This window comes from Schistocerca serialis, chromosome 7 (genome assembly GCF_023864345.2).
Source record: "Schistocerca serialis cubense isolate TAMUIC-IGC-003099 chromosome 7, iqSchSeri2.2, whole genome shotgun sequence".
Taxonomy (NCBI): Eukaryota; Metazoa; Arthropoda; class Insecta; order Orthoptera; family Acrididae; genus Schistocerca; species Schistocerca serialis.
The window spans coordinates 365527903-365555269 of NC_064644.1; the positions used below are offsets into that span (position 1 = coordinate 365527903).

The window sequence follows — 27367 nt, forward strand, 5'->3', positions numbered from 1 at the left end:
ATAAAGATGCTCAGACGTATGACATCTACATCTACATACACATCCTATAAGGCACGGTATAGTGCGTGGAGGAGGGTACCTCTTACCCCCACTAGTAATATTTTCTCTTCCACTCACGAATAGAGCGAAAGAAATAATTTTCTATATGCCTCCATAGGAACCCTAATTTCTCTTATATTATCCTCGTGTCCTTATGCGAAATGTATGATGGCGGTACCAGAATGGTTCTGCAGTCACCTTCCAATGCCGGTTCTCTAAATTTTTCTCCATAGTGTTCCTCGAAATGAACGTCGCCTTCCTTCCAGGGATGCCCACTGGATCTCCCGAACCATCTCCGTGATACTTCCGTGATCTAACCTCGTCAGTGAATTGCTTCAGTATTTTGCTTTAGTCAGACCCGGTTGGAATCCGAAACATTCAAGCAGTACTGAAGCATGGGTTGTACTACAGTCTCCTACCGATAATTCACATTTCCCTAAAATTCTCCCAGTGCACCAGAATCGACCATTCCCCTTCCTATTACAATCCTTACATTCTTCTTAAATTTCACATCGATTTGCAACATTACATCCAGTTATTTTTTCATGGTGGCTGTGTAGATCAGTACTATAGTAATGCTGTATACTATTTGTTGTATTCTGTTTGTTAATTCCATCTTTAAGAAAGATCATAAGGGAGATATCAATAACTACCTACCTGTTACACTACTGACATCATTCATCAACATTTTTGAGAAGATGATGTATTCTAGAATAGTATATCACCTTAGCAACAATAGTATACTTAGCAAATCACAGTTAGGGTTCAGATGGGTTACTCTACTGAGAATGCCATTTACAGGTTCACTCGCTAGATTTTACGAGATTTAAATTATGAAACCACATCGGTTCTTATTTTCTGCAACCTCTGTATGGCACGTGAATGTCTGAATCACTTAATTCCCCTACATAAACTAACGTTTTATGTGATGGATGGTATAGCCAACCAATAGATTATATCTGACCAAAAGAATACCGGAAGCTGTACTCAGTAACTCAAGCAGTACAGTCCAGGCACATAATTATGATCTGGGAGAAATCACAAATGAGGTTCCCCAAGGTTCAATTTTGAGTCCACTACTGTTCCTCATACATATACTTCTGTCTAGTACAGAACAAGCAGAATTACTTATTTTGGCAAATAACAATAGTATCGTAATCAATCCAAGCATGTGTACAGAAACAGAAGAAATGATAAAGTTCTTAAAAGTATCATTGACTGCTTTCTCCAAATGGTCTCACCTTGACTTAAAAAAAAAAAAGAAACACACAAGGTATTCAGTTCTGCACGTCTAGAAGTTTCCATTTCCATTCATCAACGTACTACTGATGTCAGCAACGTGGATGAATAAGCTGTTAAGCTGATTGTGTGATAACTCTCGCATTTGTAAACCCTTACAATGTTCGAAATTGAGTGAATTATGATTTTCCGAAAGTTTGATGGCGTACAGCCGCCTCATACATTCTAGACATTAGTTTGAACAGCCGTTTGGTAGCCGCTTCCCCCCAATACATTTAGCAATTCTGACTGAATGCTATGTTTCCCTTCTGCCTTACTCAGTCTTATGTTCTGATGGTAATAATGCACTCCAAATCTCTACCTTATCGACTCTTGTTTCTCCTTCTGTCACTTCATCATACTAGTCATTCCCCTTACAGAAGACTTTAATGTATGCTTCCGAACTATTCTCTCTCTCGTCCTCATTTAACAGTGGGGTTCTCACTGTTCTCTTAATGTTACCACTATTGCTTTAAATATAACCGTATGTGGTTTTAACTTTTAAGCCAGTTCTTCCGACAATTGTTTTACATTTCTTCACATTTTTCATGCAACCATTTCCCTTAGCTTCGCTACACTTGCTGTTTAATTTATACAAAATTTATTAATATTTCTATAATCTTAAATTTTCATGAAAATTTTTCTTTCTCTTTGTTTCTTCGATCAACTGAAATACATCTTCTGTTAGCCATTGTTTCTTCTTAGTTTCCTGCTTCTTAGCTATGATTTTATTTCCAACTTATGCCATTGCCCTCTTTAGACATATCCATTCATTTTCAACTGAACTGCTTACTGGGTTATTCATTCTTAAATTTCTATAGCCTCAGAGATCTTAAGGTGTATCTATTCATTTCTTAGACACTAATCCTTCCTGTCTCTCTTAAACTGAAGCCACTTATTCATCATTACTAAATTGTGATCTGAGTTCGTATCTGATCCTGGGAACGCCTCACAATCTAATATCTGATTTTCGAACCTCTGTCTGTCCATAATGTAATATAGCAGAAATCTATCCTCACACCCTGGTATTTTCCACTTTACCACCCCCTCTTGTGACTCTTGAAATCGATGCTATTGCAATCAGAAATTTATTGAAGAACTAAATTACACTTTCTCTTCTCTCATTCCTCCGATCGAGACCATATTGTCAGGTAACGCTTTCTTGTATTCCTTCTCTTACAACTGCATCCCCACCCCCCATGACTATCGGATTTTCAGCTCCCTTTATGTGTTGAATCACTCGTTCAATATCCTCATGTACTTTCTTCTTCTGCTTGCTTGTGGTATGTGTATCTGAATATTGTTGTTGGCGTTAGTTTTCCGTCGATTCTGATGAGAAAAATCCAATCACAGAGCTGTTCGCCGTATCTCGCTCTCTAACCTACCTTTCTATCCATAACGAATCATAATCCTGTGATACCAATTCCTGCTGCTGTTGATATTACCCTATAATTATGTGATCAGCTTCAGTGTCTCTCATTTCACGGACCCTCTCTATATCTAAAATGAGCATTATCATTAGCCTGTTTAGATATTCTAGCTTCTCCTGCCAGTATCAAATTCCTGACATTCCACGTCCCTAATGCTAGAGCGTTTCCCTTTCGTTGGTTGTTGAATCTTTTTCTTATGGTCAGCTACCCATCTGCAGATCTTCCTGGAGATCTGAATGAGGGGGCTAGTTTTGAATATTTTGCCAGTGGAGAGATCATGCTACAGACTTTCTATTACAGGCTACATGTCCTGCGAATACACAGTACGTGCGTTTAATACAGTTGTTTCTGTTGCCTTCTGCTACCTCAAGCCGTTGATAGTTGTTGACTTCCACCTTTTACGAGGTTTCCCACCCCAAGAGCAAGAGTGTGCCCTGAACTTCTGTGCGCTCCTCCGGCCTCTATGACGAGCTGTTGGCAGAACTACGGTGACTTCGTACATCGAAAATCTTCAGCCGCCATTGCAACTAATTTTTATTCAGAATTTAAGCAGTGGTGAACTTCGAATCGGGGACCGTGGACATTTTGATTATTACTGATAGACACTATCCTTATACCACAGGTATCTCAAAACTGTACTGAACATTTAATAAAAGAAAATCAACATCAGACTGGGATAAAAACAGACATGTCTGTCTTAGGGCATAAAAATAAAATTAAGGGAACTCTCACTTTTCAGGACGAACATTTAATACGGGAGACCATAAATAAAAATCAAAACATTCTCGAAGATAAAAAGAGTAACAACATAAGGCCAATATTCAAAGCAGCTCACAGTCTACAATAAAAATTATATATAATTATGTCAGTAATTGCTTACAAACACTGACTTTTCAGGAGCAAAAGTAACCCTTCCACCATATGAGCTGAAGCATAGAAAGCGTCCAAACGATATGTATAGCATTTTAAACAGGGAAGTGTTTTTCACTAAAGTTCATTTTTACGTGTACAATCGACAGATACTCCATTTTCTTTGCACTTGATCGGTATTTGTAGAAAGTTGACACAAAAGAAACTCTACTGTTTTTCTCTGGGTTAATTCAATGTGTTTTCAAATTGTTGTCAACGGGGGCATATAATAATGAAACCAAGATAGTATAATTTCGTTCACAACAAAATAATTATACGTTATTGTTACTGTTACCACTATTCCTTGTTATTTGTCCCCACATAAATCACTGTTATTACCACTACATTTCATCTCCTCTTCTTCATTACAATTTTCATCGCTGATACCAAGAAGTACACCTATCACGAAGGTTTTGTTTCCTTGATCCAGGGATTGCGTCACAGAACATGCCTCCAGCTGGCTGAATACCGGAATTCTTGTCGTTCAAAAGTACGAATGTATTATATCCTCTACTAGCAGTTCTCTTAATAACGATACGCCTGTTCCATGGACCAAAATGAGAGTTTTGCAATGAGACACACAACCTATGTTCCACATCCTTGTGAATCATCCGTGCCTGGTGCCGTTCGAGCGGAGGATTAACACTAGAACGGCGGAGTTTCTGACATTCCTAAAACGGCGGAAAGAGGTCGCTTTGACCACACATAAAGTATTTTCATACTTGAATTAAACAAGAAGGTTTTAATGTTTGTTCATCCATTATTTATTTCTACTAATCACAACTATTATTAATAAGTGTATATAATATTTACAATGTAACATACAAATTCATTGTATTCTTAACTATATATTTTAATATCGTAACTATTCATATAACCTTCTAGATACATTTACTATATCTGGTCAATTTTACTCTACTGTCACATGGGTTTTACAAACATCTATGTATTATTCTAACTCAGGTCATCTAAAGCTGCTACAGGCAGTTAGCTACGGTGATTTCTGTTTTACGTGCACATTTTCTGCACACTGCTTTATGGCACTTTACACTGTTTTCGCTGGTCTTGTTGTCTTTGCAGAGGCTGATTTGGCACTTCCTCCGCTGTCTAGGTCATTTCAATTTCATATCCTTTTCCTTTGCTTGATGTTCTTGCTCTTTCGTTCCCCTGAATTGATTTGCGGTTGAAGTAAGAACTCCTTCTTTTCCGTTTTATTGTTCGTTACTATGTTATAGATGACCCATGCATTAATTGCCGCCGTGTCCAGTATGTTGTAGAAGACATGCATTGGCCATCTCCTACAGGCAACCTTCCTAGTATATTTACAGTTCATTTGATCAACAATGTTCACCCCATATTTTGTTGCATTGCAGAACGTTACAGTTTCAGGTTTTTTTCTTTCAGTTCTGCCGTATTGCTACTTCAGCATGCAGCGTACACAGGAGAATGACATTTTTACTCTTCTTTCCTTGGTATACACTCAGGTGTAGTCTGTGTTCCCATTATTGTCGTTGAGTGAATTTCAGCATTTGGCTTCCATATTTCATCAGGGATTTCACGGCGGATCTAGTTCATTGCAGCAACTAATAAAGTTTTCTTTTCTTTGGGTTTTTTAGCAAGTTGATGAGACGTAAAGAAGTTGTCCGTGGTCACATTTCTTCGTTGATTGGGAAATGTCTCCATGACACGCAGAACGACGTACTCTGAAAGTGGTTATATATATATATATATATGGTGCAGAACGAAACTCGTCTAGCTTTAATGGGGAAACCAGATGGCCCTATGGTTGGCCCGCTAGATGGCGCTGCCATAGTTCAAACGGATATCAACTGCGTTTTCTTAAATAGGAACCTCCATTTTTATGGAATCTTCCTGTAGTACGTAAAGAAATGTGAATGTTTTAGTTGGACCACTTTTTTCGCTTTGTGATAGATGACGCAGTAATAGTCACAAACTTATTAGTACGTGGTAACACGTAACATTCTGCAGTGCGGACGGTATTTGCTTTGCGATACATTACCCGTGTTAAAATGGACCGTTTAGCAATTGCGGAAAAGGTCGATGTAGTGTTGATGTATGGCTATTGTGATTAAAATGACCAACGGGTGTGTGCCAAGTATGCTGCTCGGTATCCTGGACGACATCATCCAAGTGTCCGTATCGTTCACCGGATAGTTACGTTATTTAAGTTTCAAAATGGCTCTAAGCACTACGGGACTTAATATCTGAGGTCAATAGTCCCCTAGAACTTAGAACTACTTAAACCTAACTAACCTAAGGACATCACACACACCCATGCCCGAGGCAGGATTCGAACCTGCGACCGTAGCAGCAGCGCGGTTTCGGACTGAAGCACGTAGAACCGCACGGTCACAACGGGCGGCATTATTTAAGGAACCAGGAAGTTTTCAACCACATGTGAAACGTCAACCACGATCTTTGAAACAAATGATTATGCCCAAGTAGGTGTTTTAGCTGCTGTGGTGGTTAATCCGCACATCAGTAGCAGGCAAATTGCGCAAGAATTGGGAATCACAAAAACGTCTGTATTGAGAATGCTACATCAACATCGATTGCTCCAGTACCGTATTTCTGTGCAACAGGAATTGCATGGCGACGACTTTGAACGTCGTGTACAGTTCTGCCACTGGGCACAAGAGAAATTACGGGATGGTGACAGATTGTTTGCACGCGTTCTATGCAGCGACGAAGCGTCATTCACCAACAGCGGTAAGGTGAACCGGCATAATATGCACTATTGGGCGACGGAAGATCCACAATGGTTGCGACAAGTGGAACATCAGCGACCTTAGCGGGTTAATGTATGATGCGGCATTATGGGAGGAAGGATAACTGGACCAATTTCATCGATGGCAATCTAAATGGTGCAATGTATGCTGATTTCCTACGTAATTCTCTACCATTTACTACAAGATGTTTCACTGCATGACAGAACGGTGATGTACTTCCAACATGATCGGTGTCCGGCACATAGCTCGCGTGCGGTTGAAGCCGTATTGAATAGCATATTTCATGTCAGATGGATTGGTCGTCGAAGGACCACATCATGGCCCGCACGTTCACCGGATCTGACGTCCCCGGATATTTTTCTGTGAGAAAGTTTGAAGGATATTTGCTATCGTGATCCACCGACAACGCCTGACAACATGCGTCAGCGCATTGTCAATGCATATGCGAACATTACGGAAGGCGAAATAATCGCTGTTGAGAGGAATGTCTTTACGTATATTGCCAAATGCATTGAGTTTGACGGACATCATTTTGAGCATTTATTGCATTAATGTGTTATTTACAGGTAATCACGCTGTAACAGTATGCGTTCTCAGAAATGATAACTTCCAAAAGGTACATGTATCACATTGGAACAACCGAAATGAAATGTTCAAACGTACCTACTTCCTGTATTTTAATTTAAAAAACCTATCTGTTACCAACTGTTCGTCTAAAATTGTGAGCCGTATGTTTGTGACTATTACAGCGAAATCTGCCACAAAGCGAAAAATGTGGTCCAACTAAAACATTCATATTTCTTTATGTACTACACGAATATGTAATAAAGGATGGCGGTTCCTACTTAAGAAGACGCAGTTTATATCCGTTTGACCTATGGCAGCGCCTTCTAGCGGGCCAACCATAGCGCCATCTGGTTTCCCTCTTATAGCTAGACAAGTTTCGTTTTTTGTAGTTTTTTCGTTTGACGCTTATTTCATGAGATATTTGGCCTGGTCACGATCAATGGACCACCCTGTATGCTTTGTCGTTACATCAACAGCCATCCAGAATTTGAGACTATATTTGTCTGGTTTGTTGGACATGAACTGAACAAACCTGCTTTTTTCTCTGCTTAATAACAATTGCTCATCAATGGTTATATTTTCTCCAAGGCGGAAAGCGCGAATACCGTTTTCAACGAACTTTCCCCAAATTTCAGATACAAGAGCGAATTTGTTGGCTGCCAGGTGGTCAGCCCAGGTTGATTTCTCATCAAAACGTAGGAATCTGAGAAGCTCCGGAAATCTGTCACTTGGCATAATGTTATTGAAAAAAGCATTCCGCCAAGAGTGGGTCCAGAGATCATCCACAGACATACCTTTCGTGCACAATACACACCGAACATACATTATGGCTATCAGTTTCTCTAGTTCCTCAAGTGACACAGTACAGTAATTGTTTTAGTACTTTTCGAGCATTTGATTCTGTGTATTTCTTCATGAGTCGTAGCATTGCTTCATAAAAAATAAGATGGAAGGCAATGATGGCAGAGCTGTCTACTCTTTGCCAATCATAAGCAGTGGGACCTCGTTTCTCCTTCAGAATGTTCACAACTGACCACCTTCCAGAAGATGAATAATTTGCAATCTTTCACACGGTTCCATCCCTTGCAATCATCTTTATATACACTTCCAACTGTACCTGATGTGGTGAAAGAGGTGATCACTGACGTATATCAGCATCTGAATCCTTATACAGTAATCGCCCCTCATTCACAATGTCTTCATCTTCAGTTGTGTTAGGTACATACTAATCTTCATCAGTGAAATCAATTTCCGATTCAAATTCGGAATTCTCTAAGAGATGAAACACTTCTCCATCAGAAAGCCCACACTGACGATACAAGTTCGAAAATGCATTTCACGGACAAAGACTGCCTAAGTGACAACATAAATTGTGGCGGACTGGAATATACATGTGCGAAGTTACAACAATGAGAAACAACTGCTTCGCGTTGCTGGTCACTGTAGCCACTCTAGCCATGGTCTTGTTGGATAATTTACTTATATTCAGCAGAGAAATTACAGTGAGGTTGAATTGACCCCTTGCGCCATTCTAGGTACACTGAATTAAATGGCAAACGAATTTAAAATACTTCGTTAATACTACAACATATTCAGAAAGAGGAAAGAAAATTAGTACAAGTCACATAATTTCATTAAAAAAGTAAATAATTTGGATATGATATATGATTTAGATATGAACGAAAAACGTATGACAGGCGTCATTTTGACCTCTTCTGCCCTTCTAGTGTTTAGTCTTTTTAAACAGAATGGATCAGTAGCACGTTTAATGTCTACTAAATCATCAAATACCATTATTTTCAGCTGAAATTGGTGAGGTAATGTACGGGCATCAACAAATTACCTGACCAAAATTTCAGACATTCCGATTATTGTGCCCTATCAACAAGAGGTCTTGACCATTTGTATCATAGATTTGTCACTGGGAGACGTGCACCTGACTGGACAAGAACTGAACGTCAACTCTATGTTTCTTCTGCTCAGAACACACATCACTAACAAGGGAATATTCCTAAATCTCAACAAACGATCTCGATGAAACTCAGCAGATGTGTAGAGGGGGAAAATATTTTAATACTTCTTTTTTTGTTTGTGCTTAATTGCAGTTTTATGGGGTGAAACACACACTGAAATGTAATTTGGCATCTCCATCTGAAAGGAAATAGATTCTAAACGACGACATGTATGAATTATTTTCATATAGAAGTTGATATGTAATTAATGATCTTGAAAACCGTATAACTAGCTTCATAATAATTTTTGCAAAATATCACATTACTGTTAATTAATTTTGAAAAATAAGTACTTCCATCACTTTCGTTACAACATAAAGTAAACGGGCTTTGAAGTCACAAACATCCCTGTTTAACAAAGCTGGCACCTGAAATACTATTTTTAAAATTTTAGTTGAATACAGTGTGCTGTTGGAATATTTCTACCATCCCTAATTAAGATACTTAACCATTCACTACTATTCTAATTATTCATTTACTCACAATTTATAATTAAATTCTTGTTTTAAATTTTACATTAATAATTTAATTTTTGTTTGTTACTTTAATGATTTACATACATGTATTTTCTGAATTGAAAATAGTAAGAAATTCGTTATTATAATGGAAAATAATTACAATAATCATAATCTGTCATAAAATACTTAAAGGATAATTTTTTATAATATGCACATAAATTTATAAGTTGAAGACATAAAGTATGAAAACGAGTTCATTATCGTGTTTTTGGCACATTGTTTTACAGGCCCGTCTCTGTCACACAAACTTTTACTACATCAGAATATTTTATGGTATGTATGGCTGGTATACATGGCTGTTAATCACATAAACACTTTTTATCATTCTTGCGTAGCACCAGGACTTTTATAGATTTAGCGTCAGCAAACTGAACTTAGTTGGTTACATACTGTGTAAAGGTTTGTTTGATCAAGACGGACCTGTAAGATAAAATACACATAAAATAAATGAAATTTTTTCACTTAATATACACGGCGGAGTACACAATATAAATAAAAATTTCGCAGGATTTCCAACTGTCATTGGTGGTCCTCTAAAATCCTGATCTGTCTCTAGCATATTTCTGGACGTCAGTAAGCCTCCGTGAAGAGAATTGATTATGTTCTAACGACTGCAGCTTAATTATACTGTTTCTCACATGAAGTTTGACATCAAACTCATTCGTGGCTGTTAGGTTTGAAAATCTTCTCAAGAAGTTCTTACAAACATCGACAGATGTATTTGTTCCACGGCTATCACTGAGCCGAGGAGTCCTTTGGGATCACCATTCTTTCTTGTCCTCAAAACGACATTTTCCGCAGTGTCCACCTGCCTCCTCATAGTTCTCATGGAAACTAATTGCGAGTTTGGACAGGAAATCGAAAATCTCTTCTTGATACTCCAAATTCTCTTCTGAGAGAATTTAAATCTAGTAAACAAACATCAGACCACGTTAGAGATATTTGAAATATATGTTCGTCCCAGTGATGGAAAAATATCGGTATGACTGTTACACTTTTGTGGAGATCAAGGTGGAAGAACCGTTTAGAGAATTGCACCTTTGGACAATAAACTTATTGATGTGGTGATTGCAAAAGGCTAGACGGCACAGTTACAGCCATTGGACTTATACTGATTTCGACGTAAGTTCTTGATTAGTTTTAAAGGTGTATTTCAGTAGAATGATAATGATGTCAGCCTCTATTTCAGAAACAGTAGAATTAAGCTCTACTCATTAGTACATGATCAGTTCTGTTCCCCAAGACTTTCAACTGTAGTAAAACTTCCCTCGAAGAAATCGCTATAATCAGTGGATCATCTGTGACTCTTTGAAATCCTACAGAATTTTGTTTTATATTGTCCTCTCTGTCGTACAAATTAGATGAGGAAATTTTGTTTATTTTATTTGTATGGCGTAAAATAGGATTTATTTCAAGCGTTTCTTTACAGATTGTCATTATTTTCTGTCATAAAATGAGGTGTTTACTATTTTCAAATCACAAAATCCACGTATGTGAAACAGTAAACTAAAAAACTATAAAATCTGAATATAAAACGTAAAATTTTAAATTAAAACTAAAGATAAATATAAGTGAAATTAATAATTAGGATAGTAATGAATGTTTATCTGTTTTAATTAAGAATGTAGAAAATACTAAGACAGCATTCTTTATACAGCTTATTTTCCGAAAATGGTATTTCAGAAACCAGCTTTATTATACAGGGATTATGTGGCTTGAAAGCTTCTGTAATTTAAGTTGCAACCATAGCATTCTTTTTTCAAAATTAATTAATGGTGGTGAGTATCTAAAAGCTTCTAATTATTACAAATGTGGATTACTCAGTTTTCAAGAACTTTAATTGCACATAAATATTATATGAAACTTTCTTTAAACATCATCTTTTCGAAGATATTCCGTCCTAATGTAAAAAGTAACATTAGCTTTTGTGCTGTGTTTTACGCTTTTGTAGCAAAACTGGTCACAAACAAAACAAAATACGTATTGCACTATTTTTTTCTTCTCTACATGCCCACAAAGTTCCATCAACTACAAAGTTCCATGCCTACTTGGGAATGCTACCTTTTAAGCCAGCGAAGCTCATCTCTTCTATTTACTAATGAAATTACGTTCATGTAGTTAAAAATCATGGATGTGAGTTCATAGGACTTTGCCAACTTTCAGGACAGTGTTAAATAGAAACCGTCTCATCTGCCACACTGTGAATCCCAAAAACATCGTACCATAAGGGCTTTATACAGTAAGTGGCATTTCACTGCAAATGCTATAAGGGCACGTTTTACATCTGAAAACATGAATTATTGTTAATGGGTTCTTGCTTTTGTTCTTAGAATGTAGTTTAGTAACATATTAACAAAAGCTTCTGCCCTTTTCAAGTGAAATATTTTTTTGCGTTAGTAATCGACTCTTCTCAAAATCTCTCTCCTCAGCCTCTGTTTTGCTGTTCTGAGAATCACATATACTATCTGCAATAGACTTGGAATATTCGAAGTTATTTTAAAAGTTACACACTGTCCTGAAGCTCTTATAAGGAAGACTGATATGGTACTTAAAGTAAAAATTCAAGAAGCGTATCACTTATGGTCAAATATTATGTTAGGTATTTTCAATCTGCTTTTTCATGCAGAGGGTCGTGGGACTGCCTTACTTTACAGAACTTATTACAGCACTCAGTCAACTTAACTGTTGGATCTGATATCCTTTTTGGTCCGGTTTTATGGGAGCCTCTTTTATGATCTGGAGACTGCCCATACCTTAGAATGTTGTTCTTGATTCTGCACACCCTGTTTTTGGTTATTCCTTGAAAGCTAAGGAACACTACTTTACAAACTGGAACAATCAGAACCTCAGTTTTCAACTTGTAGAAAAATGCAGCTGCTTGATTACGACTTTCTTTGTGTAGTCTGCAATTCTGGGAAGTTTCCTCTGAATGTGGTTTTTAATAATCAGTTCAGCAAGATGAGAGTAGACAGCCTACAACTTCTAGACTTTTACAGGTTCTGTAGAAGTAATAAACGGTTAGTTTGCTTTTTCTTGAAGAGCAACATTTTCAAACTGGTATTTCTTTGGATCCGTATGCTTTTGCCGCACCAAATTCCGCCATGAAATAGATGAGGTGACAGAGAAGAGCGTTTTTGTACTTAGTGCTTAATCTTTTAAGACAGAGGTCCTGGTATTGTGGCGTACCTTTATTTCTACGTATTTTAATAATATGAATAAAACCTATGTACTTATGAAAAACAAAGTTCTACCGCACAACGTCTCTAAATCTGCGGTTTTGAGAGGTACCGGTAATGGATACTGTCACAAATTAAGGACTATATGTACACACATTTTTACATGCGATATCTTAATATATACACACATCAGATTATTGATTGGTTTTTCTCTGCATTGAACTGCCTTCCCACAAACACCTCACAAAACTGACGACCTGATGTTTCTTTGTAGCTGCACCACTAACAAGTAAGTGGACTATCCCTGTCAGTATAGACTAACCGTTTTGTGTCCATGTGTCACACTTCAATACCTCACCTACGTTCCAGGTGAAAGTATGCATTACTTCTTGTTCTTGACACACAGAGGCACTAACCAACCAAAATTCATATCACTACTAATAGCTAAAATTATTATTACACAAGTGAAGTAAATACTGATGTAATGGTGATCACAACACCTGTCAGTCACCAATAGAAATATCAACATTTATACCTTTTACTTCCCTCTAGATAGAATAAACAAGGTAAAAGAAGTAACATAAAAATTAAAAGTAAAATAAAATAAAAATTACATACTCACGTAACGGCCCATCATCCACTATTCCTTCATCCTTACCCCAACACGTCGCTCCATTTTCCCAAGAATCCTTAGACCATAATCCCATAATAAACTCTACAGCAAGCAAACAACAGCAGTTGAAGCATTTGCAATTTACTACAATGTAGGTTATATAAAGACGAAACATTTACTGGAAAACCTCTAAGCTGCGAATTTAACACATATAGAGCAACAAATGGCTGCGCGAATTTGATGGTACAGTGAATAACTGTCCACAAACAAGGAAAGATTTACAGCCAATTGTATGGAACTTAATTTCTGTCAAACACATTACATCCCGTCCCTTACACTCAATTCGTGTTGTCATCCAAAGGTCCTGCAACGGTGACCTGTTAGTGACGAAGAGCACAACAGATTTCTGAGGCAGAAAGTAGACGGTAAGCTCTAGCAATACATGTAACCAAGACAGCTGGCCGGATTAACGTACTCAGCAATACTAATACATCTCAAAGTTTAAATATGTTTACGCTTTTGGCAGACAATATAATATCTTGGAGACGAAAGAATATATCTAGTCCAAATTTCAGCTAGTATGGCCTCGTATGAAGTTAATGTAGGCTCCTAACGAGTAAATTCCTAATCAATACTCATGAGTCTACTCAAGTATGAGACGTGTAACTGGTAAACTTTAAAGATTTTGAAGAGATGAATAGCATCGAGTGAACAAATGACAGATTTCACATCTACATCTGCAGCTTGTTCCGCAACCGTCTATATGGTGGCGAATATAGCAGGTACCACCAAGAGTACGCTCATTCCCTGTTCTATTCCTGAATTACGTGAGGGGCATTACTATAATCGGTAAATATTAGAGTTAATTGCAAATTTCCACAATTTTCTCGTTGTGCTCATTTCGTGATACGTTTGTGGAAGGTAGTACGTAGTATGCTGTCTGACTCTTCCTAGAAAGTTCCCTCTCGGAATGCTAATAGTACATCTCCAATTTTCACACAACGTATCTCTTATAGCGTCTACCAGTGTCGTTCTGTTATACCCTCTCACCGACAAAACAATTCCGTGACGAAACGTTCCACCCTTCTAAGGATCTCGTCTCTCCCTTCTGTTAATCCTACCTGACAACAATCCCAAAAATAAGAGCAATACCAAGGAGTCGGAGGAAGAAGTGTTCTGTAAACTGCTACTTTCGTGGATAATGACATTCCCATAACATTCTTCCTACGAATTTAAACTTGGCTTCTACTTTTCCTGCTACCAGTTTTGCGGTCATTAAACTTGTTTTGTGGTATTTCCCTTTATATTGTTCTAGATGGTATTTTCTATTTGTACTGGCTTGTCACCAGTAATGTGATCGTACAAAAGTGGGTTAAAGATTTTATTGTTACTAGGAGTAGCATAGTTGTGGTTAAAATGTGAGTAGAAATATTTTTAACAGCCATGAATATGAATTGGAGGTTGATAGTAATACACTCAAAGCTATGACGAAAGCTTTTCATGATGCAAACCCTTATTTACTACAGAAATAATGATATACATATTGCTGTATGAAAATGTAAATTACAGAACTATAAGAAAACGTAGACAATACTGACCCCATTATCATTACTATTACTACATGATATAATTCTCACCAAAACAAGGACACAGGTACGTCATGCCCAAGAAAATGACGTGAAAGTTTATGAATCTTCGTGGTTAATTTACGTACATTCCTATATGTGACCAATTCTTGAAAACGGTTTGAATCAACAAGGACAACTTAAGTACACAGCACCCCCACGATATATCTAACAGCGTGTTACAACCCTTCTGTCCTTAATATTGGCAGGAATTTCGCGGGAAAGTATAAAAAAGTTTCTTTATCTATGCCACATCTAGTTGAAAAAACTCATTGCTAATTGAATGCCATACAGCTACCAAACTGTGGAGGTATTAATTTCTACATTTCACTCGTAGTTACCCAATGTATCAGACATTACCTATGGAAGATTCAACAGACCAGTCGAATATGTACAATTCTTAGAAATTTCATTCACAAATAACGCATCTTCACTAAACCACTTACAGTGATAACGAACGAATTTTATTCGTTTCTACTAATCTGAAACTTAATTTTATCTCTATCTACAAGTGCCACATACAATTAGGTTGACGAAGCCTACTTACGGTGCATCTTAGCTACTGTATTTCATATGAAAATCACTAACGTGACCCATTATTTACCTATGCCTTTTGATGTATGTCTGCCTTGTAAATGTCATAGTTACGACTGCAAGCACAAAGACTCTTGTCCACCTCCATATGTGGCATTAATGTTCTGGAATTTATACAATATTTCATACTGAAAAGATAATTTCTCCTTCAGGAGCAAGGACAACCGTATATTCCCTTTTCACAGCAGAATACATACTGGCTGATCGTTCTTTAAAGGTTACATCATAAGAAATCCGGCGAAGTATTTTGCAGAAAGTCTTCATTGGTAAGATGGTGATGGTTTCTTAGAGCTATTAGTCGATCATGCTCCGTGGACTTTCATTGTCTGAAAGAACTGGTGCAGTGCGGCTCCGAGTTTTAATTTATCACGACTATTCCTCATTTTTTGTAATCTGTCAAGCGTAAATGAGTCTAACTTCACGCAGAACGAGCTTTATTATCAAAAAGAAAAACTGCAATTGAGTATCTCGTGTCTGTGACCTAGTTATATAGAGAATGTCAGTGAAGGTGTCTACCTCAAATATTTCCCCATCCCTTTAAAAAATCGTAATGTTATTTTCAGCTGAAGTGTAAGGATGTCCTCACTGAACGACGTCTAGTTTTCTGTAATGGTTTTACTTTGTCAACATCGCTTTTAAAAATGGATGTATATAAATACTTGTTATAAGCGTCACATATCTCGCGGAGACAAATCAACATTTTATTTTCCTATGTTCTATAGATAGTTCTGGAGATGTTACGATATTTAGAACGTAATATTTACATGCTTTAGCCGTCAAACCGACTGCCGGCTTTTGTTGAAATGTCATTTGGAACTATCGCGTACTCACCACAGTCTCCCCATTTTTTCGCACATGCAGGAGTCAAGCGACAGAATTCGGAATAATAGTGGATAACTTACTTTAAATTTGATACTAATTACATTCTAACATGTGTAGCTGGGTCGAGACGTAACTGGAATACAAGGGACGTAGGATTAATTCACTGACTGACACTGTATATCCATTTCCATTCTGTTCCAAAGACTGAAATTTAGCCAGGAACAGGGCTGCGTTGAACAGAAAGCACACTTCCCGATTTTAATACTAGTTATAAAGGTGGATTACTTAACTTCATGGAGGTGTTGGCTAGTAGCAGACCGGAAGTCGGAAACTGGAATGAAAGATACATCAGACTATTCGTCTTACCTGCTTCTCTGCCATCAACGCATGATGGTGGTGGTCACTCGGCGTCGTTGATCGTTTATGCAGTCTTTGGTGCTCCAGGAGGAAGAAACCATCGAGACTGCCAATCTGAAAAGAAAACATTCTCCATAAGAATTTAATTTCTCTGAAACAGAATCAGTTTTTCTTTCTTGCAGTCGTATCACAATATTAAAGACATCTAAAGTTAATCGCCAACGAGGCCACCATACCAGAAACAACTAGAGCTGCTACGAACGCTAAAAGTTTTAAAAATATTTTGCCACAAATAAGTTTACTTAATCTTCTCTTTTTGCAGAGATGACTGGGTGTTTGTGTTGTCCTCATCATTTCATCATCATCATGAAAGTGGAGAGATTGGCCAGAGGAATGGTTCGGAATTTGTACGGGCGCTGTTAACCGCGCAGTTGAGCGCCCCACAAACCAAAAAACATCATCGTCATCATCTTTTTGCAGCTACTGAACTACAGTATCTAGAATACAGAGTTTAGACACCATCGCTGGTTACATATTCCTACGACCCAGACAATTTAGAAACCACGGTGGACGGGTGTCAACATTACCCATCGACATGTTACAGCAACAATTCGATATAAATAGTGCCTTTAGCATACAAAAAATATAGGGATGAATGAAAAATACCGCACATGAAGGTCCGCATGCGGTTTCGGATTTAGATTCACGACAAAAGTTCAACTATGAAAATCAGTTAAGTTGCATACATGCATGAAAACGAGGCGCTGCCAACACTGCCACGTCTAGTAGCGCATTGGAACGTACAGAGGAACGTGTATCATCCAAAACTATAGTACCAGCCGTCGTAGTACCTCAGTAGGCTGCTGGTACATCAAAACATCAACCATGGAGCTACAGTTAGAATCTTCATGAAGTAGTTTCTTACTACAGAGATGGAAGTTTACCACAGACTGTAATTTGTATTAGTCATTTATCGTTGTAAATAGAGAGGCGCAGTAGAGCGGCACTAGTTTTCTAACTTTCACTGACCACTTGTTAAAAAGAACGTGTATTGTTAAAAATATTTGGCAATAAAGTGTACGTTTCGCGTCAGTTTCAAGATTATGAAAGAGACATTCGTCGTCGAAAAGGAGTCTTTTCCATCACCTGTTGGTAATACTGGAAATGCAATCTTACTAGAAGCCAACGAACTTCTGAAGAAGTCCTTTCCCACAGTCCAAGCCTTCAGAAAGACGCAGAACTATGCGCGCCTGTCCCTAAACTAGTGTCTCTCACGTAACTTCACAATGAGGTGAAGCAGCTCCTATAGACGTGGTTTTTGTGGGAGATCCTTGCAATTCTAGTCCACAAAATCTGATTTAGGACTTCCGTATAACCTTTCCTAGAGACTCGTATAAATCTGTTTGGAGATATGAATAGCGTACGTTTTGTAGAAACTGCCGTGGAAAGAATCACTCGAGTCTGCGCTTAGGCCGGTATTAAACTATCAAATTTCTTTGTGAAATATCTTTGTCTAGAATCTTTGTCAAAGATATTTGATGGTGTAGTAAGGAACGTTGGCAAATGTCGTCCAATATTTGATCAAATCTAGGGCCTCGCTGTAGACTTGATCAAAGAAGTCGCTTGTCTTATGTTCATTGCAATGTGACATGTTACCACATAGCATTCTGTCGTCTGTAGTGTTTTTGTGTGCCAACAACTACAAAATTAATAGAGATGTATGAAGCTGATGAGGCGCTTTACAACGTGAGGCACGCTGAATATAACAATAGATTAAGAAGATTGGATACTTGACCTGACCTAACCTAACCTAACCTAACCTGTCCTAACCCTCTCTGTAGTAAGGAATCGGAGTGTTACAGAGAGTCTGTCTTCTGCAGATGTAGCAGTTCTTAAGTGAATATTGTGCTTTATGATATGAGGATACACTTCATTGAGGACAGACAGAAATGTATGCTCATCCATTCTTAAGTAATTGATGTACGACTTCACGTCCTCCACTACGAGCTCACATAACAAGTTTTGTTGAATGCTTTTGTCTGTCGTCGTAAAACCCACGGCTTCTCCCAGATATTTTCCTTTTTTCCCCAACTTCTCTTTCGCATGTGCACACAGTGCAATTGTGGTACATGCAACTGCTGCGGTTAGTAACAAGTTGTTGTTGCCCGCCATCTTGAACTTTGAAGAAAAATATGATGACAGTGTAATACCCCTTCTAGCGCTACGTCAAAGATATTTGTCAAATATATTTGACGGAATATTTGATCACATGTTTCATCAAATCTTTGACAAAGAAATTTGATAGTCTAATACCGGACTGAAACGTAATCGAGCATGCAAAAATAATGGCACTTCATAAATCTTAACTGTAGCTTCAGTTCTTAATCTAGTGATAGTAGACTGGTTGGTACTAATTACCTGAAATCAGTCACTGGCTTACATCGAGAATGCAAGCCCTTACTACACTAAAAAAAAAAGGTCTGTGCCAGGAACAACATACTGCGGAAGCTAACAGGTTCATCGTGGGGAGCTCAACCACATGTTTTGCGCACCACGGGTCTGGTGCTGAGTATCTCAGCAGCGGAATATGCGGCGCCAGTTCGGAGGAACTCTGCTCACACTAAGCAAGTTGACGTCGCCGTAAACGAAACTGTACGTATTGCCACAGGATGCCTCAAACCAACTCCCACAGACATCATTTACCCCATCATAGGCATAGCACCACCCACTATCCGCAGACAAGTAGCCGCCGAGATCGAAAGATCAAAACAAAAGAATGATCCTCGACACCCGTTGCATATGCACCGAAAACAACGTGTCCGGCTGAAATCCCGCAGGAGTTTCATTGAAACTACTGAAGAGCTCGTCACCAAACCCGCCGCAAGGCCGCTATCTCTTTGGGGAGAAATGGTGCCACACTCCACAATGGATCTACTTGAGGAGGGATCTGCAGGATTTCAACTATCTTTTACAACTTGGAGGTCATTAAACCGGCTGCGCACTGGAGTAACTGGGTGCAAATCAAACCTATTTAAATGGGGTTACAGTGATGGCGACAGGTGTGAATGCGGAGCAATACAGGACTTGGACCACCTACTGATCTGCCCAGATATGTCTATGACATGCCCTAAAGATGATATTTTGAAAGTCAATGACAAAACAATCTACGTTGCTAATTTCTGGGAAGGGAGGATATAATTGGTGCATCCGGACACGGAAGAAGAAGAAGAATCGAGAATGCAGATATTTTTCTGAGAGCTGCTGCATTACATGAACGCAATAATCCGTAAAAATCACATCGACAGTAGTTTCTATCTTCACACATAATCTAGTAATGAGTGTCTTTTGAGTGAGGATGATACCGTAACGACGTGTAGGTGGTTGTCATATTCTGAGCACCTGTCACGAAAACCCTTAATCGCCACGTATAAACACTGCCAGCAGTAGTTTTTATCACAAATTAACTATATAAAAGTTTGTGGCTCGTAATTTGTTTCCAGTTTTAATAATCGCAAATATAATTATTGCAGCTGGTAGTGGTTTTGCTGAAGCAGTAGACACGTTTGTTGACTCCCATCTGGAGCTAATACCCACGCTTGGCGTGTGATAACTACACGCGGCCTGGGACGAGGAACTCTGGCTGTAATTCACAGCTGTCAGAGCCACGTGACGCAGGTACTAGCAGTCCCACGCTCGGCTATATATTCTCATCTCCGTGTCCGCGCTGAGGGTGAAATATCTCACAATACTGAAAAAGGGCCGTACAGCAAATAATGTTTGAAAAATGTATATATATATAGAAACTAAAACATTTTGCTTAAAATTTACATTCCAGTACTATCGACAGAAACAAAGGAATAAACCGGCGTGGAAAGATCTAAGGACTGTATGAGTTAGATGGTCATGAAACGTAAGCTGTGTTCCGTAATTATTTTTAATCAATACTGGCGGTCTCTCATGCTTCAGTGAAAATCATTTAAATTACAATGTTAATGCAGATAGCAAACGTACGTTTTATGACTTTCAATCCGATTTCTATACACACTAAACACAATTGGAGCACGATATCGCAACGTAAAGAACGGAGACTTAGAATGTTTCTCGCGAACCACTGTCTTCAAGTGTAATGTAATATGGTGATAATCTCAACATCATCCACTAAAAGTAATTCCTCGATGACGTTGTCAGTCTTCCTGTTTGCCATATGTATCATACCCCGTGGTTATAGCGTCTGCTGCACATTCCACAGACCCTAGTCTGAGATATTTGTGATCTGGAACAGTTTCTTAATTTGCTTTCCAGGATCTTTTCTCAAATTAAGTTCTTCGAGTATTTGTGTCCCATATATTTAGTTTCTCCTTTTTCTGATTTTGAGTAATGTCCTCTTTTCATTCTTTCCATTTAACGTTGCCTCATTAGGCTTCCTTTTTGTCGACAAAGTTCCATATAAGTAAATTGATTATATCATAAAAACACAATCGACATGCCATAAGTATACGTAGACTAACATACAAGTAAGGAACAACGTTATGTCTATTATACCACCTTCACAGGTACATTCGATAGTGGCAAAAACGCCGAAACGATTAACTTGCGTCCCTACCAGTAAAAATATACATACTGCAGCAAAAAAGTGTATTTAGAATAGAATAGTTTCTTTCCTTTTTCCCAAGAATCCACGATTCACACACACACACACACACACACACACACACACACACACACACACACTCACACACACACATACATACATCGCTAAAGGGTACGTTCTGGGACAGCTGCGCTCTAGCTCAGACTTTCTGTACGTGCTACGTATACTCCAAATAATTTTTAACCCTTTCGTATAAATTAGTCTCTGATTACAAGGAAATGTAATTGTAAAGAATTCCTTTTTTTGTCAAATCCTGTCGTTAAGTTGGAACGTCTTCATGGAATTTGCACTGTCAGTGTCTAATGTAATTCCATACCTCATATTTGGTGTAGTACGGGATGGTAAGTTTACTTATCTGCGTGCAGAGCCGTATCGAGGGGCGATTCCCCGCCCATGGTGAAACCGAAAAATCTATGACCATCTTGTAAAACTTCTTTTCGGCAAAGCAGCTTTAGCTTATAATGTAATTTATCAAGTAGTTTTAAAGATTTTAAACATGGCTGCAGCAGCAACTGTTAAAATTCTTCACAATAAAGGATGGCAGCCAAAAACAGTTGCAGGATAGAATTTTTTTATTAAAATTCTTGACCAAGGTTTCGGTACATATAAATATACCTTCATCAAAAGTACATTTCCTGAATAGAAAGACACATTCATTAGAAAAGCCATATCAACGAAAGTGAGAAACAGAAGCTTAAATAACGGTGAAATTGCTAAAGTAATACAGGCACACAATCTTTAGTACTTACTAAAATTACATCATGCACTGGATAATAATGAAACAATTATGCCAAAAGGCGTCGTCAGTAATTAAAATATCATCTCCATTTGTACAACATGTGTAATGGGTACAGGATCAAAGCGAACAGTTTAACAATGTTACTTCGCCTATGAACTGTTGAGACACGAGTGTGAAGGCACTAAGGTAGATTGTTTCGCCGAGAGAGGGCACTTGAATGTGCCAGACTCGCGCATATTACAATCCATAAATACATACATAAGCGCATCAAAATTATTAAAGGTTGTGTTAATTCAAACTTTGTCTTAATAAATAAAGCGTATCACGCCAATTAAAGACATTTATGTACACTAGAAATATAGAACCAAATTTACCTGTGTCCTAGTGTCAAACGGATAAAGCTTGCGCTTGGAACATCTAACGAGAGAGGGCACTACTGTAATGCGCGAGAGTCTCGCGTAACGTAGGCAGTGAAATACATACTAGCGAAACAACCAAAATGTTATAATAAAACGAAACCATCTGTCTAGACATTATAACATTTTGGTTGTTTCGCTAGTATGTATTTCACTGCCTACGTTACACGAGACTCTCGTGCATTACAGTAGTGCCCTCTCTCGTTAGATGTTCCAAGCGCAAGCTTTATCCGTTTGACACTAGGACACAGGTAAATTTGGTTCTATATTTCTAGTGTACATAAATGTCTTTAATTGGCGTGATACGCTTTATTTATTAAGACAAAGTTTGAATTAACACAACCTTTAATAATTTTGATGCGCTTATGTATGTATTTATGGATTGTAATATGCGCGAGTCTGGCACATTCAAGTGCCCTCTCTCGGCGAAACAATCTACCTTAGTGCCTTCACACTCGTGTCTCAACAGTTCATAGGCGAAGTAACATTGTTAAACTGTTCGCTTTGATCCTGTACCCATTACACATGTTGTACAAATGGAGATGATATTTTAATTACTGACGACGCCTTTTGGCATAATTGTTTCATTATTCTCCAGTGCATGATGTAATTTTAGTAAGTACTAAAGATTGTGTGCCTGTATTACTTTAGCAATTTCACCGTTATTTAAGCTTCTGTTTCTCACTTTCGTTGATATGGCTTTTCTAATGAATGTGTCTTTCTATTCAGGAAATGTACTTCTGATGAAGGTATATTTATATGTACCGAAACCTTGGTCAAGAATTTTAATAAAAAAATTCTATCCTGCAACTGTTTTTGGCTGCCATCCTTTATTGTGAAGTAGTTTTAAAAAAATGAAGCATTATTGAAAAACATTTCTTAAACGAACTACGTGGATGTAAATAAATAGTACGCAAAATATTAATAGGATCACTGCAGTAAATTAATTGGAAATTGCGTAAACGTTCTAGAAAAATTAAAATAAAACAAAACCTTGTTTTACAGTTCGGGGCAGATGCTGTACATTGTGTTTAGTAACATGTACAACAAAGAGCAGACTTTTCGCCAGTCATATTTTTATTAAGTAATAATAAAAGGAAGGAGATACAATTAAATGTTGATAACATACCTCTTTGCTGAACCTTATTTTACTCTTCCGTTCCTTGTTTTGAGAGAAGAAAACAGGTTAGTTACTCCACTGAAGTTAAATTTAGCACCTGTGCCATTTTGCAACAACATTATTACTAAACGTGTTGACACCGAACTCTCATGGTATAAATGGTTGGCTATAGAAGAAGGCTTCTAATTGAGTTCTTTTGTGTTTACAAATGGGTCGTACTAAGCGAAAGACGGGAGCAACAGAAGAACTAGCAGGTAAGGTACTCACAACGTCCACCGTCTTTGCTGCGAACTTCCACCGTCGCGCGTCGTTACAGTCTTCAGTCAATACAAATAGGTAAAAAACTCGCTCGCCAACCGACAAAGGTACCACAGTGATAGAACGAAATGTTATAGGGAGCACATTGTGCACATGTGGGAGCGATCTAGATGGCTGTAAAACAATAAACTGGTAGCCAAGATCGCAGGAACTCATTTTATTCCATAATTACCGGTTTCGGTGAAACTAAATCCGCCGTCATCGGATCTTAGGACACATACAGGTTACAACATCAAGGCCAACAATGCTCGTATTTATAGTTGCCTATAACACGCAGGCCTTACAAAATTGTCGTGTGCCTATATGCTACTTACGACAATTTTGTAACGCCCGGTTGTTATAGACAACTATTAATATCCCCATTGTTTGTCTTGATGTTGTAACCTGTATGTGTCCTAAGATCGGAGCTGGGTCCTCAGCATGAAGCCCTACTCACCACTAAACTATGAAGGTGGACTATTTTAATATAAGAACTTAAGTAAAATGTAGATAATCATTACATATATTAGAAGATTTAAAGTACCGCATAGTACTTGTAATACAAGAAGTTGATATCTCAAAAGATACAAGCACACAGAATGCCAAATGATAGTAGTTGCAAGAGGGCACCGTCTGTGCCAGGATGAGCGCTGAATGTGACACTAGCGTTCTTTCACGCATGCTACAGTCAGTCAGTTGTGCAACTGTTACCGAATCCACTTTTCTTTGCTTTTTAATCAGTGATGGATCCCAGGGTTGCTTAAAAGAGGTAAGAAACTGCTTTGTCCAGTAAAATAAAGTTGTGATGTGAAGGTGTTTCTTTTTCTGTATGCAGTGGTAGTGATATGTAAATCTCAGCAACCAGCCACAGTGGGTGTCGCTTTGTGAGTGGTGCTATGGCCCTCTGTTAATGGATGTAGTTGATGGGTATGTAATGTCAGATGATCGCACATTTATTCGGTGGTTGGTGGGCTGAGCTGGAGAACGTGACCAAACAGGGAGGTCATTGGTCCCATCGGATTAGGGAAGTAAGTCGGCCTTGTCCTTTCAAACGAACCACCCCAGCATTTGCCTGAAGTGATTTGGGGAAATCACAGAAAACCTAAATAAGGATGGCCAGACACGCGTTTGAACGTCGTCCTGCCGAATGTGAGTCCAGTGTGCTTACCACTGTGCCACCTTGCTCAATTCAGTTTGGTGCATACATATCACGTATATCTGGTGATGAGTTTGCGAGCCTGGAAATAGGCCATAGTACAAAACAATGAAGATCATTTAGTAGCAGTTTGGGACAATTTCTCTTTCCCTTATTCACTAGGAAATGTATATTGTTGGGAGCAAATAACAGACTCCGCTTCTACATTAACAAAACAAGGGTAAGTTTCCAGTGCTACAAAGTCAATGAGTCACAGCCTACAGCTATATACCTTCATGATTACGTTATGATGCTCGAACTTTTCAGAGATGATGGAGAAGCGTAAGTGTATTAATTTCGCGTAGGGACCTTGGGCCGGCCCAGTAGATACGCTTACCAACAATACTTCATTAGCTTTTGGTCGACGTTACGTCATCAGTAATGTGAGGCAGACATCCCGCACTCCAGTTACCCATGCCAGCAAAGACTCATTGACGGCCGCTGTCACCTTGGCGATAAGATGCAGCATCAATACTCTGTAGTGCTCAGATCAGGAAGAGCGGCGGCCCTTGGCCAGTCAGTCAGCCGCAGCCCTGACGTAAGCAGCATCCCGTGTTGTGCTGCGACGGCGTTCTGCAGTGGCAGACACCCGCATTTAGGCGGCTCAGATCTGGCAATAGCCCACATAGAGACAAAGGAGACTGCTGTGGATGGAACATGACCCGTTGCCGCCAGGAAGGAGTCGGATGGAGGTAGGAGTGGATGGAAAGTCAGTGCGCTGTGGCACCAAGCTCTGCAAGGAGATTCAATGCTGGCGGTGGCTCGCCTGATCTGGTCTTCAATCCATGGTCGAACCTGGCTGTGCCCAGTGTTCTCACTGTCTAGCATGGCCTCAGAGTAGTGGTGATGCTGCTGGCCTCGGAATACGTTTGCTTCAACATCTGCTACCATTCACTCCTGTGTGCTCTTGTTACAGTAAAACCCTGCACTTAGCCACACAGCTCTTAAGGAGAGTCTTGTCGTGATGTGATACATTTCTGCCTGCTCCGGCTATTAATGCTAGGTCGCTCAGTTTTCTGCTACATCATCTCTTAATCCTTTTGTGTATTTGTTACTATAAACCATATGGTGCGTTATTACGCTTACTGCCCAGCGGTATCTTGGTGTAGGGCAACACCACGACTACATACTGATTATTCCAAATTCTGCTAAAACTAGGTAGTGACCCTACAGCAGGGTACACTCACAGGTGGTAGTATGGACGAAGAAAGCTGTTCCAATAAACAAAGGTTTTGAAACGCATTCCAAAAAGCCACGAACACTTGTTCAACATTGCTACTGAACAAGCAGCCAGCATTCCCTGTGGAATTATTTTTTCTTGAGTTTCATTTTGTTTTGGTTCACACTATTAGATATGGGAAACAAAGAGCTTGCTGTAGAAGAAATGTGTTTTACACTGTCGAAGATGAACAAGTAGTAAAAGCTCATGAGTTATGCCTGTCAGAGTTCTTATTTAGTGGATATTTTCTTCTTGTTTTGGTCCATACGACCATTTCTCGAAAACGGTACAGATACATCTAACGTATTGTCAGAGGTATTATAACGATTTTCACCTGAAAGTTTCGCCGCGATCGTTTCTGGAGAAGCGTGCCTACCTCGTACTGATACATTTACCTTACTTCAACCTCCATGAAAGTTGTAACTACATCACAGAATCACTCTGTATGTCGTGATTCCACCACCTGAACATAAAAAACGAATATCTCGAACAGTCAGGGCCAGTTTAAGACCCAAGCGACACAAGCCGTCGCTTGAGGATCCAAGCTAGGTCTTGAGCCACGCTTTACATGACGTATTGTTATCAGTAACTACCGTTTGGGACACCAAGATGAGAAAGGCGCCATGACCGCCCCACGTCAAGAGGTGTACACAGCGCACGTCGCAGCTAGTAGCGAAAACTGACAGAGGTGAATGTGTACAAGGGAAAAAGGCCGAAGGGGTGGGAGGCGTCAAATGATAAGTCGCTTGTAAGAAATGGTTTTCTCGAAGAGGCCCTGTCAACAGTCAGTAGCCCTGACTGGTTCCTGTCGAATTCCGTAGATAGTCCCCAATGATTGGATCATAATTCAGAGTTAATAGTTCATAAGATAAACGGAAATACCACATTTCAAGTTACCCAGTGGATCTGCAGTAGATCTCCGAAGTCCAGTCCTTTCATTAAAGATCACTTGCAGCGACCCATTGGCTTCGCAGTCTAGTATGACACCTACTCCAATACAACAGGTTATTCTCATTAAATCTTCCAAGCTTCACAGAGAT

At 38.8% G+C, this 27367-nt stretch overlaps 1 protein-coding gene across 1 annotated transcript in view; it reads right to left on the bottom strand.

Annotated features, from left to right (window-relative positions):
• LOC126413092 (furin-like protease 2) overlaps positions 1-27367 on the bottom strand; it is a 714734-nt gene that overhangs the window by 517867 nt on the left and 169500 nt on the right. The window contains exon 2 of the mRNA XM_050082987.1: positions 16700-16804. Coding sequence (XP_049938944.1) covers positions 16700-16714 — 15 coding nt within the window. The 5' untranslated portion in view covers positions 16715-16804. The remainder of the gene's footprint in view (positions 1-16699; positions 16805-27367) is intronic.